This window comes from Cupressus sempervirens, chromosome 8, assembly GCF_028749045.1.
Source record: "Cupressus sempervirens isolate cs-2001-9-10 chromosome 8, ASM2874904v1, whole genome shotgun sequence".
Taxonomy (NCBI): domain Eukaryota; kingdom Viridiplantae; phylum Streptophyta; class Pinopsida; order Cupressales; family Cupressaceae; genus Cupressus; species Cupressus sempervirens.
In genome coordinates, this window is record NC_143125.1 from 662,047,468 (window position 1) to 662,061,563 (window position 14,096).

Below are 14,096 nucleotides of genomic sequence, written 5' to 3' on the forward strand. Positions count from 1 at the left end.
AGAAATTGAAGCCAAGATTCTATAGAAAAGAGATGATCCTATGTTTGAATGGAAATAGAGCTCGCAATTCAAAGCTAACATGATTTGTTCAATGAAAGAAGGGTTGTAGAAGACATAAAGTAAAGTTAAAGAGGAGTAAAGTTAAAGAGGAGCAAGATAGGTATTATGAGTTGTTGAAAGGCCTACATACTAAATCCAAAAATAGTGGACAAGGAAAATGAGTATTAGGAGTTGTCATTATGCAAAAGACCTTCTCTAGGTACTTGGATAAATTAACAGAGACATCTTCTAGCCATTAGGACATAGTATCAGACCTCCAATGGCTCATTAGATGCATACACATAGTGATGGAGGAAATGCAAGAGCGATTAAGTGAAATTAAGGACTTGGCCAAAGAATAATCCAAACGGCTTATCAGATAGACTAATGTCCATGTCAACAAACATGAGGAGCTCATTCCAATCATCATTGTTGCTAAGGTCCATAAGGAGAAATTAGAAAAGAGGAAGAAAGTGAAATGATGTTTCTCCTATTCTTTTGTATTCTAATATGAAATTGTAACTGATAATTAGCTTCTTGTCATTTGTCATTTTTTAGAAGATGAATTGATTCGGTTACATTTTGTAATGGTTCATCTCAGAATACTATATGTACTTGATGGAAAGATTAATGAAAGGGTGGCTAAATTTTGATGTGAGATGCTTTAGATTGCAGAGACAACTTCAATGTATTTTGTACCAATTATTTACTTTGAGTATTTTGTACCAAAATGCATTATTTTGATACAAAGTACTTCAATGTATTTTGTATCAATTATTTACTAAGGGAGCTCCAAAAAAAATGGAGAATCATTGTATCCCCTCCACCCAATTGGAAGATTCTTTAGTTTGGAGACTAACCCCCTCTGAGGACTGTACAGTGAAATCTGCTTATAATTCTTGTCTTGAGGGAGGTGAAGCCTTGGGAGAGTGGAAGAATTTTTGGCACCCATGGACCCTACCAAGGATAAGTTTATTTTGGTGGATGGCTCTACATGGGGAAATCTTCATCATTGATAACATGTAGAGGAAAATATTCCAGCTGGCCAACTATTGTGTGTTATGTTACAGCACAATGGAAACCATTCAACACATCCTCATTGTCCCTTTTCTTTGGAGGTTTGGATGGAGGTTTTCTCTTTGTGGGAGATTAATTGGTGATTCAATGAGAAACTCCATATGTCTGTTAACTAGGATGGACCCTCTAATCACCATACCTCAAAACTTTCTTCAGAGTCATTCCTCCTATGTGTTCTAGCACATATGAAAGGAACAAAACAACCATATATTTTGCAACAAAGTTGATCTTGGACTGGTGGTGGTTTAGAAAGTGACTAGGCTCCTTAAGGAATGTAGTGAGATCTAGAAATGGACAAAAAGATCCTGGCTACTAGAAAAAAACATCAATTTTATCGACTTCGATATTGATAGTAGGAGGAGTAATAAAGCTTCTAGAAGGTCCAATAAAAGAATTAAAATGGAAAAATTTAAGACACCCCCCAAATAGGAGATGATTTATGAGTCCATAGAGAGTGAAATGAAATCCACTAGGAGGAGGAGGAAAGTTATGCATCCTAGCTCTGGGAGCAAGGGGGTAAAAGCACAAACCTGTGTCACCCTTTTGTAAAGGAAAAAGGATAACAAAAGTATAATTGTTCACTTTCAATGACATAAAACTAGTATTATTATATAGAATTTAAAAATGAAGTAAACTAATGAAATGTGTAGAAATGCATGAAGTTTAGGATTATAAATTTTAATAATTATTTGGAATAAGAATTGATATATTTTCCTAATTTTTATATATAATTATTTAGTTGCTGAAAATTAGGGGTTTAGTTCCCACCACAAAACTATATGGAAATAAACTTATTTCCATTTGAACTTAAACTATGTTATAGATAACATATATAGCTAGAACAGAAAAAAATAAAAATGGGCTTTAGACCTATATTTTCTCTTTTATAATGATTCATATTTCAACACACCTGAAATTGGTAGTTTTCAACTCCCACCACATTTTTAAAAACAAATGTATTCTAACCAAAAGAAAAATTATACATGATCTAGAAGAGGAATCTCTCCTCTAAAATGTCATATAATTTTTAAATTTTTTGATATGAACTAAAAATTTGTTCTTTCTCAAGATCAACATCTTTTTTAGTGTTAAAATTCTTGCTTGTAGAATTTTTAAATTACAATATACCATATCTAATTAAAACACTATAAACTCTATATGATAATATTCTTGACTTTGAGCTCTATAAAATGGTGTTTATAAGTTAGTAAAATAATATCATAAAAAATAGTAAGAGTCATTGAAACAACAATTTTCTAAATTAATTTTATTTCTTTAGTAATTGGATACAAACTAGAATAAAACATGAATTTAATAGACATTTTCAATTGGAAAAGTGTGAGACCATATATATCTTAGCTATAATGAATTTATCTAGATCATATATTTGAATATAATTGACTTTTAGATAGAAATACTCAAATTCAAACATTTTGATAAGTTGGCCTGAAAGGTGACACAACTTTTTACTTTTACCCAAGGATGTTCCAAACCCTTCCCATATTTCAAACACTTTGAAACCCAACCCATCCCCAGATAAAAGCTTGGAGGAAGTATCACCTCCCTATGAAGGATGCTACTAAGGATGGGGGGAAGAAAGGGCATCACAACCATGGGTAGTATCAAAGAAAAACTCGCTTGGATAGGCTGGAGAAATCTATGCATGATCGCTAACAACCAGGAACACATGCATCATAAACTTGGAACCCTTGTTGAGTTCTCTACGAAGGTCATGCATTCAATGACTACAACTCTATACTTTCTGTAGGTGAGCAAGGAGGAGAAGGAAGTAGGATAAGAGAGTGAGACCACTTACTCCCTCTACAGCTTCCTAGTAGACGATTAGCTCGAGCCTCTAACTAGCCATGGTGGATCCTAATGAGAAGGAGGGGGATAACCTAGATGAGAAAGAGGAGAACTAGCCCCTATGCCTTTTTATGTTTTTGCTTTTGTTATGTTATGGTTAACTATGAACTTCATGCCTTAAATGGTATTTTTTCATTTTAACAACAACACTTGTAATTTATGATGTTGAGTTACTTTTTGGTATCATATGTATGCTAGGGGCAGTTTGGTTGATACTAATATTAAGAAGTACCTTATTATGTTTTGAATCATTAAGATGTTTTTGATGTCCAGAAAAAGGTATTAGTTAGATATTAGGGGGTAACTACTAGCTATTCTCTAGCCTTTTGTACTATGGGGTCAACCCCCCTTCTTTTGGCTAGTATCTAATACATCAAAAACAAGAAAAAATAAATTAAATAAATCTTATTTTTTACCAAAAAAATAGTAACAAATAGTTAAACATACGTAGTGTGTGTAAAACAATGGCTTGTGTGGGTTAGTAGGGTAGTACAAATCAAAAACCCCTCATTAGATAATCATGAACTCATTTTTATTCATGAGAAACTGAACCAAAATAGGTTAAGAAAAAATAAATAGGTTTTCAAATTGGGCACCCTATTCATGAAAATAGCTCAGACTATGGAACCTAATAGGGTGCCTGATTTTTGAAAATCTAGCTCCTATTTCTAGAGGGGTCACTTTTCAATCTGCAAATTTCCTGAGACCCAACTTTGTGCTTCCACCCATTTAGTTGTTATCAACTTGAACCAAGGTAAGTCTGGTTTGCTACAATGTTGCCACACCAATTAGCTTTGAATGCCATATTCAATTAGTTAAGCCATGTAGCCCTATTCTTCTAGACCATTTATCAGTTGACATACCTTGAATAGATACTATTGGATCTTTTTCTTATAATCCCTATTATTATTCCATAGAAAGTTTCATATGATCTTTTCACTCTATATTATAATTAATTTTGGAGCTTTGACAACAAAAAGGAAATAGTCAGGAACTGAAGAGAGGACAACTTTAACAAGCGTTAGCCTACCTTAAATGATAACCATCTGACTTTCAAACTAGTTATTCTTAATTTTAACCTTCATCTATCCAATACTATTTATAATAGTTTGCATTAATAATAGAATGTTGAGATACGAACTAGACAATTGAGGTTATGTGAATATTAAAATTTGTAGGATTTCTTGCTTAAGCTTAAAAGTTGTGTGAAAAATAAAGATTTTGATTTGTGAGAATGAATTTTTTGATTAGATACTTTTTCATATTGAATCAACATTTTTTTCACTTGTAAAAACTCCTCAATTGGCTCTTTGTAGAATAGGAGTGTATCATCTACAAAAAGTAAGTGAGTTGAGACAATATTTGAATGTGGGATCAAGATACCATACCATATCATAGACCAACCTAATGAGAAGTAAGATTCATATGGCTTAGCCATGATAATAAATAAAAATAGGGAGAGTGGATCCCTTTGACTCACACCTTGTAAGGCCTTGAAGGAACCACATGGGCAATTGTTAATAATAATTGAAAATTGAGCCCCTTTTAAGCATGCCATAATCTATTTACTCCAATGTTTTGAAAAAACAAATTTAAGAAGCACATTCTACAAAAAAAATCATGTTAACCTGTCATAAGCCTTCATATTTTCTAGTTTGATTATGCAAGTCAAGATACTATGTTGTTTGATAGAATGCATAACTTCATGTTCTAAATCGAATCTATTAGTGGTCTCTATCTGATACAAAGTCACCTTGTTAGACTCAGATGAGTTTAGATATCATACCTTGAACTCTTAAATAAATAGCTTTGGAAAAGATCTTATAAATTATGTTATAGAGTTAGAGAAATTTTGGTTGAGTTAGAATGGGATAGTATCAATCCACTCCTTCTAGATTCCTCTATTGCAAGCAATAAATCAAATCCAATAAATTCCCAAGCTTGTTGAAAGAAAAGGATCTTAAAACCATTAGAGCTAGGGGCTTTATCTACAGGCAATAAAATTTAAGATATATGATTTCATCAAGAGAAAAAGGCTTCATTAAACACTACTTATCCTCCTATATAAGTATGGTTGGGATATGAGACAATAACTTACTCTCCTCCATGTCATAGTTACAATCATACTTCTAAGTTGCGGCTAAAAGTTTTTAAAAAGAAATTGTGTCTTCTTGCTCAATTTCCTCTTCATTAAATAGGTGATCTCTTGAATATGAATGCTTAATTGTAAATATGTTTTAATTCACTTTTTTAATCTTTGTTGAACTATGGAAATACTTAGCATTTTTGTCCCCATCTTGTAACCAGAATTCTCTAGGCTTTTGTTGTTAATAGATTTCTTTATAGTACAAAGTTCCTCCCAGCTCTTTTAGTCCCACGTGCGTGGATTGATGTATGCCAAATTTAATTATATGCTCTTGCAATTGTTATAGTTCCAATTCAACATAAGTTTTTTGTTCAAAAATATTTTAAAGACTACCTTATTCCAACTAGTAATCTAAGACTTTAAATGCCTTGACTGCATATGAAATTGATACATTTTAGATCCTTTAACAAAGGTAGAAGATAACCCAACACTGTTTGAGGAGAGATAAGAATAATGAATGCTAAACCATATTTTTCGAAACTTAAATGAGGGTTTGTGATGCGTCAACTTCGTAACCTTATTGATATTTAGCAAGATAGCAAAGTGGTCAAAATCTAATAAGGTTAGAATCTTCGAAGATAGTGAGGATGTCGATAAAAACAAGTATGTGAAAGAAATAAATTATCTAATCTTTCTGCAATTTGTAAGAAATGCCTCCTACAGTTTGTCCATGTAAAAGATTCATTATTCGGAGGGACATCTAGCAAAGCATTATTAACAACGAAAGAAGCAAAATCAGCCATAGTTTTGGCAGGAGGACAAATACCCCCTTCTTCTCCTCCAAAGATATAATGACAATAAAATCACCTTCAAGAAGGAAATTATCTGAAGATACTTCCTGAATATCTGTTGTTAGGGTGGCCCACATTATTGCCTTATCCCTGGTTGAGGATGAGCCATAAATATTAAAGAGGGTAAATTTCAGATCAAAGCAGTGAACTAGTGCTTGTTGCCAATTCATATCATCCTAAATATGAGTCACACTGACTAAATTCGGGCTCCACTGTATGCATAGTCCATCAGATGCACCCTGAGACGGGACATGAACTGCATTCCATTTGGGCCACTTCATAATAGAATTGACAATATTTAAGTTTTTTTTTTTTTTCATTATAGGAGCATATTTGTCAGTCGATGCCTCTAACATTCCACGATATGATCTTCATTGCCCTCGAGTAGTGCAACTCTCATCCTTTTGCTGATAGATAACGTTTTATCTAAAAGTGGTTTAAATAGCTCAACCAATCTCTTCCTTTAACTTATCTGCATTAGGTTTTCTTACACGCTTTTTAGGAGTTTTGGTTTGATCTACTACAATCATCGGAGTTTGGCACTATGGAATATGATTGATAGAAATCAAAAGTTGACTTAAGACTAGAATCCCCTGGTTTGTCATAATATTGCAACTGCTCACAAATGTGCAACTGAACTTGAAGTTGTTCAACTAGGGAAGAATTGTGGGCTTCATCAGGTAACATCTTCTCTAATTGATCACTTTCAGAAAGAGATGATGAATGAATTGAGTGACCAGAGTCAATAGCTTGACAAGGGATATCATCAATACCTTGAATGGCCTTACGTGGAACGGATCGCATGACTGGTTGAGAACTATTCATACTCTCATCTCCATGCTACCTACAGTTTAGGGAGATATAAAAGTTAGCATTGGACTTCATGCTATTATTGAAAAACATTTCCACAAAGAAGTGACACAGGGTAGCAGAGAAAGATTTAGGCTTGATATTGGGAGCAAGAGAAGGCGTGAGGTCTAATTTTAAAGCGCACCTTGGGCCACCCCTGTTAATCACTAACATGCTTCTCACCACTGTTACAAACCCCTGCCATCAGCATCGTTTCCATAATGCTAGCCCTTGATGTTTCGATAGGTATTGTCTCCAGAGTTGCTTCAGGTAAATCAAGCACATGTTTTCTTTTCCTGTTGATCCTTCTTAGTAATGACACATGGGAGGCACATTTTGCTCTTTTATGCCCTTTTAGATGATATATGTTACACACGGTTTTTAAGATTCAATCAGAATAGATTGTTCCCATGACCCTAGTTTTGGCTAAAGCTTGATTTTCTGTGGGAAGTTAGCATGAGTACCAAGCACATACCCAAACTTAGTAATTTAGGATCCTCAAAACTATTCCTTGTCTAATTTTAACAAAATGCCGATCCGATTTGCCATAATTTCAATTATTTCAAGTTCACTAAACTCTAGTGCCAAAACCGGAAGTTGAATCCAAAAGGGCACAAATCGGTCAAGGGCATTGTGAAACCTGAAAATTTGGAACCCATGGCTGCAGAGTAAATATCCGAACCATTGAAAACCCAATGTTTAATGCGAAAAGTAAAATCCCTATTAACAGGGTTGTCAAAGAGGACACAGAAAATACCTCTTTTCTTACTAATATAAAAATCCCCTGCTTCACACTCTCGAAACATTTGGAATTTAGGCTGCAATGATAAATTCCTTTTCGGTACCCACTCGAAGTCTGGTTCGTGATTGTACCAAAACCCCTTTTGCGAGGCTTAGTAGCTTGAACAGCCGTTCTGAATCGGCAGAAAGGGTTTAAATCTCTTTAAATATTATTTTTTTCTGCGTGTAACTTATTTCTATTTTATGTATGAGTACTTGGGACTAACACAATAATATACTTGAATTTGCAGCAAACGTTCTTAAGTATCAGTTATATATGGTACTTCAAAATTAGGTTGATGGTACAATTGGTTCACCAAAGATTTCCAATATTTCATATCATCGAAGCCAAACGACGAAACGTAGCATCAGTCAGCCACATAATTAACCATCTTCTTGTGCATGTTCCATGTCAGCCCTCCCAATTCTTAGTTGCAGTTTGAAATTGCATAATATTCTTCTTCGCAAAATAAAATCTTCTACATAATATCTCTAGAAGAAATATTTACCAGATGGTTTTCGTAGATTGTCTTCTAAATTTTCAAGCATTGCTCTCAATATTGTCTTCACCCTGTAACGCAAAATTAGCAGGGTTAGTGAGAGTGTGACAAAATTTTAGTTCACGTGAATTGAACAGTTTCAAGTGTTTTCAAGTAATCTATGTAACATGCACTCACTTATTTGCACTGATTCAATTGTATGAGATTCAGCCGATCCTCCCCACACCCTCATTCGATCCTCAGCTTGAGCAGCCTGCACTACAAAAACAAAAATTACTTACTACAACAATGGTGAAGTAGTGGTCCCAACAGCTTTTAAATAGATATGATACTTTACCTCTCGATTCCAGTTGATGAAATATGTGATTAATAACAAAATGAGAGTTTGGAGGGCTGTTCCACAAATCATGCCAGTCCAAATGCCCTGTTTCAACATACAAACTTAGAAAGCAAATGAGCTTTTTATAGTCTATGATACTAGTCATTTTCTTTTGTGCGGTCATGAGATTATATTCTTCTTATGAGAGACACTTAGCTGCACTACAAACTAAACATGTACATCTTGCTTTGTGTAGAATTTGAACTCATTGTCATATACAGACAATAGAGAATAAATAATAATTGAAAAGGAGCCAACTCTACCTTAACTCCAAGGTCGAACTTATATCCCATAAGAAGTCCAAGAGGTAATCCAACAATATAGTAGCTCCCTATGTTTACATACGCTATCAGAGCTTGCCAACCTCCCCCTACAGCCACACCTGAGTTGTTTGCGCCCCAAAAAAATAAAATCTTAGAAAGATATGATACACCAGACTGAGCCCATGAAAAGAAATCATTAGTTATTAACTGGTCAGCTTCCATAACCACAGTCATGTAGACCTAGCGTGAATGGGTATGCATACTCTACCAGATAGCACTTGTTGTACACTATTCAAAACCATTGTTACGCCAAGTAACATTGCCATATTGGACACTGTTTCCATGACAACTTTACTACTTGTGAATAGTACTGCAAAATCATTTTTGGTTGTAAGAATGATGGCCATAAATATAAGCCCAATTGACAATGATGTTACAACCACCACAATGACTGAAAATTTGGCAGCTTTAGGGTGACCAGCTCCAAGTTCGTTCGATACTCTCACACTGCACACATTGAATGAAAACTAAAAATTGATTGTAAGTTTAATAAAGTTAATGATGCAGTCATCCCTAAAAACTGAAGAAATATTTTAATTGTTAATCTCTGTATACCTTGGATATATGTTCTACTACTCGACTCATAAGTTCCATTATAAAAGAATCCAAAATTAATACCATGGCATGCTATAAGAAAAATGTATACCTAATGGCAGCATTGAAACCAATGAAGATCATGGTTTCCCATGCATTCAAACTCATGCTGTAAATAGAACAGAGTAAACTGTCAAAACTTAAAAGTGAACATTTAACTACTACTTATAACAGAATACATGCTTAAAATGCCATATACACCATGAGACGTCCGATTTGCAAACAAACCTTTTCACCTATGAAATACCCAGATCTGAGTGCATTGCTACTTGATAAGTTGCATTTAAGGAAAAACAAAGTTGGGTTTTTCAAACAAATTTGTGGAGCTGCTCCTTACCAGATAGACAGCGCATCGACTTCAATTGTTGCATTTTTCAAGTTACCCGTCATAATAATTAGTGAGCTCATATACCACAACTCCAAACTGAAAATGCCAAAACTCACAAATGAATATGAGAAAATCAGATAGTTTCGCTTGGTTGGAGATATTGCTGTTGTAATATCCTAAATAGGGCATTTACCACAAATTGAGTTAAAAAATGAAAAAAAAACTACTACTAACCATAGCATAACACCCGAAGCCACTGAAAGTCGAAGAAAAGCCCATAGATCATGAAAAGCAAGCCAGGAGAATCCTTTCCAAGCATTTTGGCAAAAGTAAACAATGTACAAAAACTGACTAATATCGATTATAATCCATGATAGGTTTGATGTAATAGCTGCTCCAACTAGCCCTAAACCCACTTGGAAGATTAATAACCAACTCAGAAAAGCATGAAATATCAATACAGCAAAGGCAATCCAAGCCATGGGCATGACTTTCCTCTGTGCCAGAAGAAACTTTTGCATTGGGAAATTCAATGCATAGAGAAACAGTCTTGGTAGCATCCAAAGAGAATATTCTCCTGACAGATCAGCTACATCATCTTCCTGCCCTAGTAACTTAAGGATTGGAGTTGCAAAGATGTAAATAGAACTCAAGAGCACTGATGTACCCAATAATATTAACCATGATCGCTGCAAATACACTCCAAGCATTTGATGTTTTCCTGCTCCAACTGCCTGACCACAGAGGGTTTCCAATGCACTGCCCATTCCCAGCTGTATACAAACCAGTTAGGATTTTCGCATGGTGAATTCAGTAAAAAGAAAATGATTTTGATCATTGCAACAAAACCTCCACTCTATTGTATTGAACTAAGTAGAGATTCTATATCGAACTGTTCAACAAGTAATATAGGCTGATTGGAGTCACTATTTTAAAAGCCTATATTGAAATTAAAAGGAAAAAACAAGAGTGGTCATCTAAGTTTTGAAGGTTAAGGGAATAAGAAAGTTTTCTCCATGATTAAGAAAGACATTGAAATTTATCTAAAACAGTATTTTATCACAGATTCTTTTTACATTTTTACAACAGCGTTGAAACAGATTATGAAAAACAGACTAGTGAAAGTCTCTCATTATTATTAACACATCTGAATTGGTTGATTATAATCCTCAACCACTTGATTTTAACGATTTAAAATTTAACAGATTAAATAACTGTTTCTATAATATAATAGGGAGATGAATCAGTAGGAACCAACATTTTATTTGCAAATATTTATTGTCTCAAAGAAAAACTATGAATATGTATGCATTAAATGTACCACTGCTGTCATCTACTTCAATTGTCTAACCTCCTTCAATCCAAAAGATGTGTATAATTGATAATATTGCCTATAATTTTCCTTGGAAAACTCGGATCATGCAAAAGGTGTGGCTTAGGTGACAACTACTCACACTACCTACTACCTTTTGTATCTATACCAATTTCTCCAGGACCTTTCTGAGACAAAATGTTCAAGGTTTTGAAATATGACAGGGAGTTCACTAAGTATGAATTCAATACCTAAATTAAAATAAATAATTATCTAACAAAAATCTAGTGACGGTTACTGAGAGGTGAGAATTTATTTCAATCATATTTTTAATCAAGTGAATAATTACATTCTGATTTTCATAATGTCAAACTGGAAAGTACCTTGTAAACTAGATATTAAATTTAATTTTAATTATCTTGCTGATAATACCTATACACGTTTTCCTACATTATTTAAAATACAAATAAACTAATTAAATAATACAACAAACAAAAGTAGTCTAATCTCTGCAAAGACAATTCACAAAAATCCCATTACTGCCCTCTACAGATTCCAATAACCAATATTTGATGTCATATTGAAAAATGCATCAATAGTGAATAGCTGTGCTCATGCTACAACTCATTTCTTTCCTGTTTTATAAGGCTTTAGAAAACTCAAACATATTTTTCTACTATTTCAGCTTCTTACAAAATCTACAAACAACTGCCTTCCAATATTCCTCACCAATCAAATCTACTACTTTCAATCTTATATTAACACATGTAAAAAACATTTTTTCTTGTACATCAGCACTGTTGGATTAGATAAGGGAAGATTCTACTAACCAGGAGACCAAAAGACAGCAATCCAATGACACTGCTTTGAATCGCCACAGCTGCCAACTCAACATTACCCAAGTGCCCGGCACATATTGTTGTGATCAACGTCATTGAATATATACATAGTCTGGTAAAAATGGCAGGCCCTGCAATTTTCCACAATGTCTTTGACTCCCTCAAACTTTCTTTGATCAACTGTTGGAAACTAACAATACTATCCAAATCTGTTAAACTGATATTCTCTCTGCTGATAACTTCATGATTAGTAATATCATTATTCTCCTCCTCTTCCTTCAACAATAGTGAAGTAAGATCATCAGCCATGTTTACAAGCAGAGATAACTATGCAACTTCTTTCATGTTCTTATGTTCTAGTCAAAACTTTAAGATTTATTGTTTTTGCCTCTATGGTCTTCGCCTTGAATGACAGATGAACGTTAGGCAAGACTAGGTGAAAGTTGTTCGCTAAGTATAATATAAAAGATTATCATAGTTATAATCTAACACGAAGTCAACTGTTTCCATGAATAAAAAAATATTTTGTTACTCAACAACTCAGATTTTACTTTTAAAATTATAATAAATATACAGAAAATTATTTATTGCCCATACAATCTTCAAGCAGTTTGTCAAATGTATAAAAAAATTATCAAACCACTAAATTCTTGTTGTATAATATGAATAGAATATAAGTTTTCAATATTCAATCTTGGATTCTTGTTAGTTTAGTTGCTGATCTATTTGTTAGTTCAATTCATTGCAAATGAATTCCTTTTGAACTATCCTATAACTTGATATTATTTTGTTCAGTTTGAGCTTTCCTATTCACCTTATGAATAGTGAAAGTTGTGCAAGCAATTGGATATGGTGCAATTGATCACTATCAACTTGTAATCCCCTTTTGCATTTGAGAGGGGACCTATGCATACTGAATCAAACTTTCATAGTGGGTAACTAGAAACATGGAGATTTCGAGAAGATAAATACAGCAATGACAAAACATGAATAACAGACCTTGACATACAAAAAGATGTGTTACTCTTGATATATTCATAACAAGATACGATGAAATGAATATGTTTTCTCAAATAGGAATTCTATGAGATTGCATCATGATAGAAGAGATCATTGACTCAACATTAGACAAGTGATTTCATAAATAGTGAACACATTCAAGACATACGACTATGTGAGTTTTCAAAAACACTAAGTCTATAGTGCAAATTAAAGAGTCCCTGTATAAATCTCTCCAACATTTCCCCTTTGAAAAAGTTCTACCCCCTATAAATTATAAATGACCTCGTATTTATAGACTCCCTAGGATATCTATCTTCTCTCTAGGTTAATAACTAACTTCCTTTTATGCATTTTAGGAGAGGTTAATTAACCTCTACAAAATTAACCAAAATATAGCCTAAAACTTGGACTTTAGACCTTTCAAGGAGAAGGTTGAATAATCAATCCTTATTGATCCCCTTTTGGTCTATGAATCATTTATTCTAATTACATCACATTATTAATAAATACAACCATCTTTCCCATGAAAAGATCAAGAACATAAGGCATATACTTGTCCATCAAATATTGACTTTATTTTCACCATTTCTCCAATTGTGTCTATATCCGTCAAATGTTCTTTTATTCCATGATAACATTTATTGAGAGAGTGGCCCCTGGATAGACACACGTATCAATACTACTAAACTTCATATTTCACCATCAAATTCTTCTCTCATGTGCACAACCATGGAGGGAGTGTTGGTGTGATTTTTCATAGTATAGAAAACTTTTGATATTTGGTTGAAAAATCAGTTAAATATTTGACTCTTGCAAATTAGGGTTTTATCCTGTGAAATCTTGAATTCTTTTTAATTACCCTGATCGTGCCATGTTCCATGTGTTGTATTATCCTTTTATATTCACAGGGTTTGTCTCTCAAATTATCCATAAAAAAGCCCTAAGTGTGTGAAAAACCCTTATACCTTTGTTTTGTGTTGCCCTTGTTTTGAATATTTCAAAAGGTATTGTTTAAAATTTTTGGTAGGGCATTTTATCCTAATGTTTTGTTCGCATCAGAATACCTTTTAAATCCTTGTGATAAACCTTTCATGTGCTTTAATTGATATTCTATTTTAAAGGGATGACCAAGTTGAAATGTTTTTCAACACCGTTGATCTTGATTAGATCAATGGCTACCACTTTCCCACAATCTCCAAATGCTAGTTGTTTAAATAATACGAGGAAGCAAAAGGAGGGCACGTAGCACAAGGAATGCCTCTGTTTTCCAC

At 33.7% G+C, this 14,096-nt stretch overlaps 1 protein-coding gene across 1 annotated transcript; it reads right to left on the reverse strand.

Moving 5' to 3' along the window:
• Positions 1–7,771: 7,771 nt before the first annotated feature.
• LOC149544191 (protein DETOXIFICATION 33-like) lies at positions 7,772–12,244 on the reverse strand. Its single transcript, XM_089798708.1, has 9 exons — positions 11,815–12,244; positions 9,907–10,445; positions 9,682–9,768; positions 9,397–9,453; positions 8,959–9,197; positions 8,691–8,809; positions 8,386–8,472; positions 8,226–8,301; positions 7,772–8,119 (listed from the first exon to the last, which is right to left on the reverse strand). Exons 1-9 carry the CDS (start codon positions 12,130–12,132, stop codon positions 8,115–8,117), a joined length of 1,527 nt encoding a protein of 508 aa, XP_089654834.1. The 5' UTR covers positions 12,133–12,244; the 3' UTR covers positions 7,772–8,114.
• Between the last annotated feature and the right edge of the window lie 1,852 nt (positions 12,245–14,096).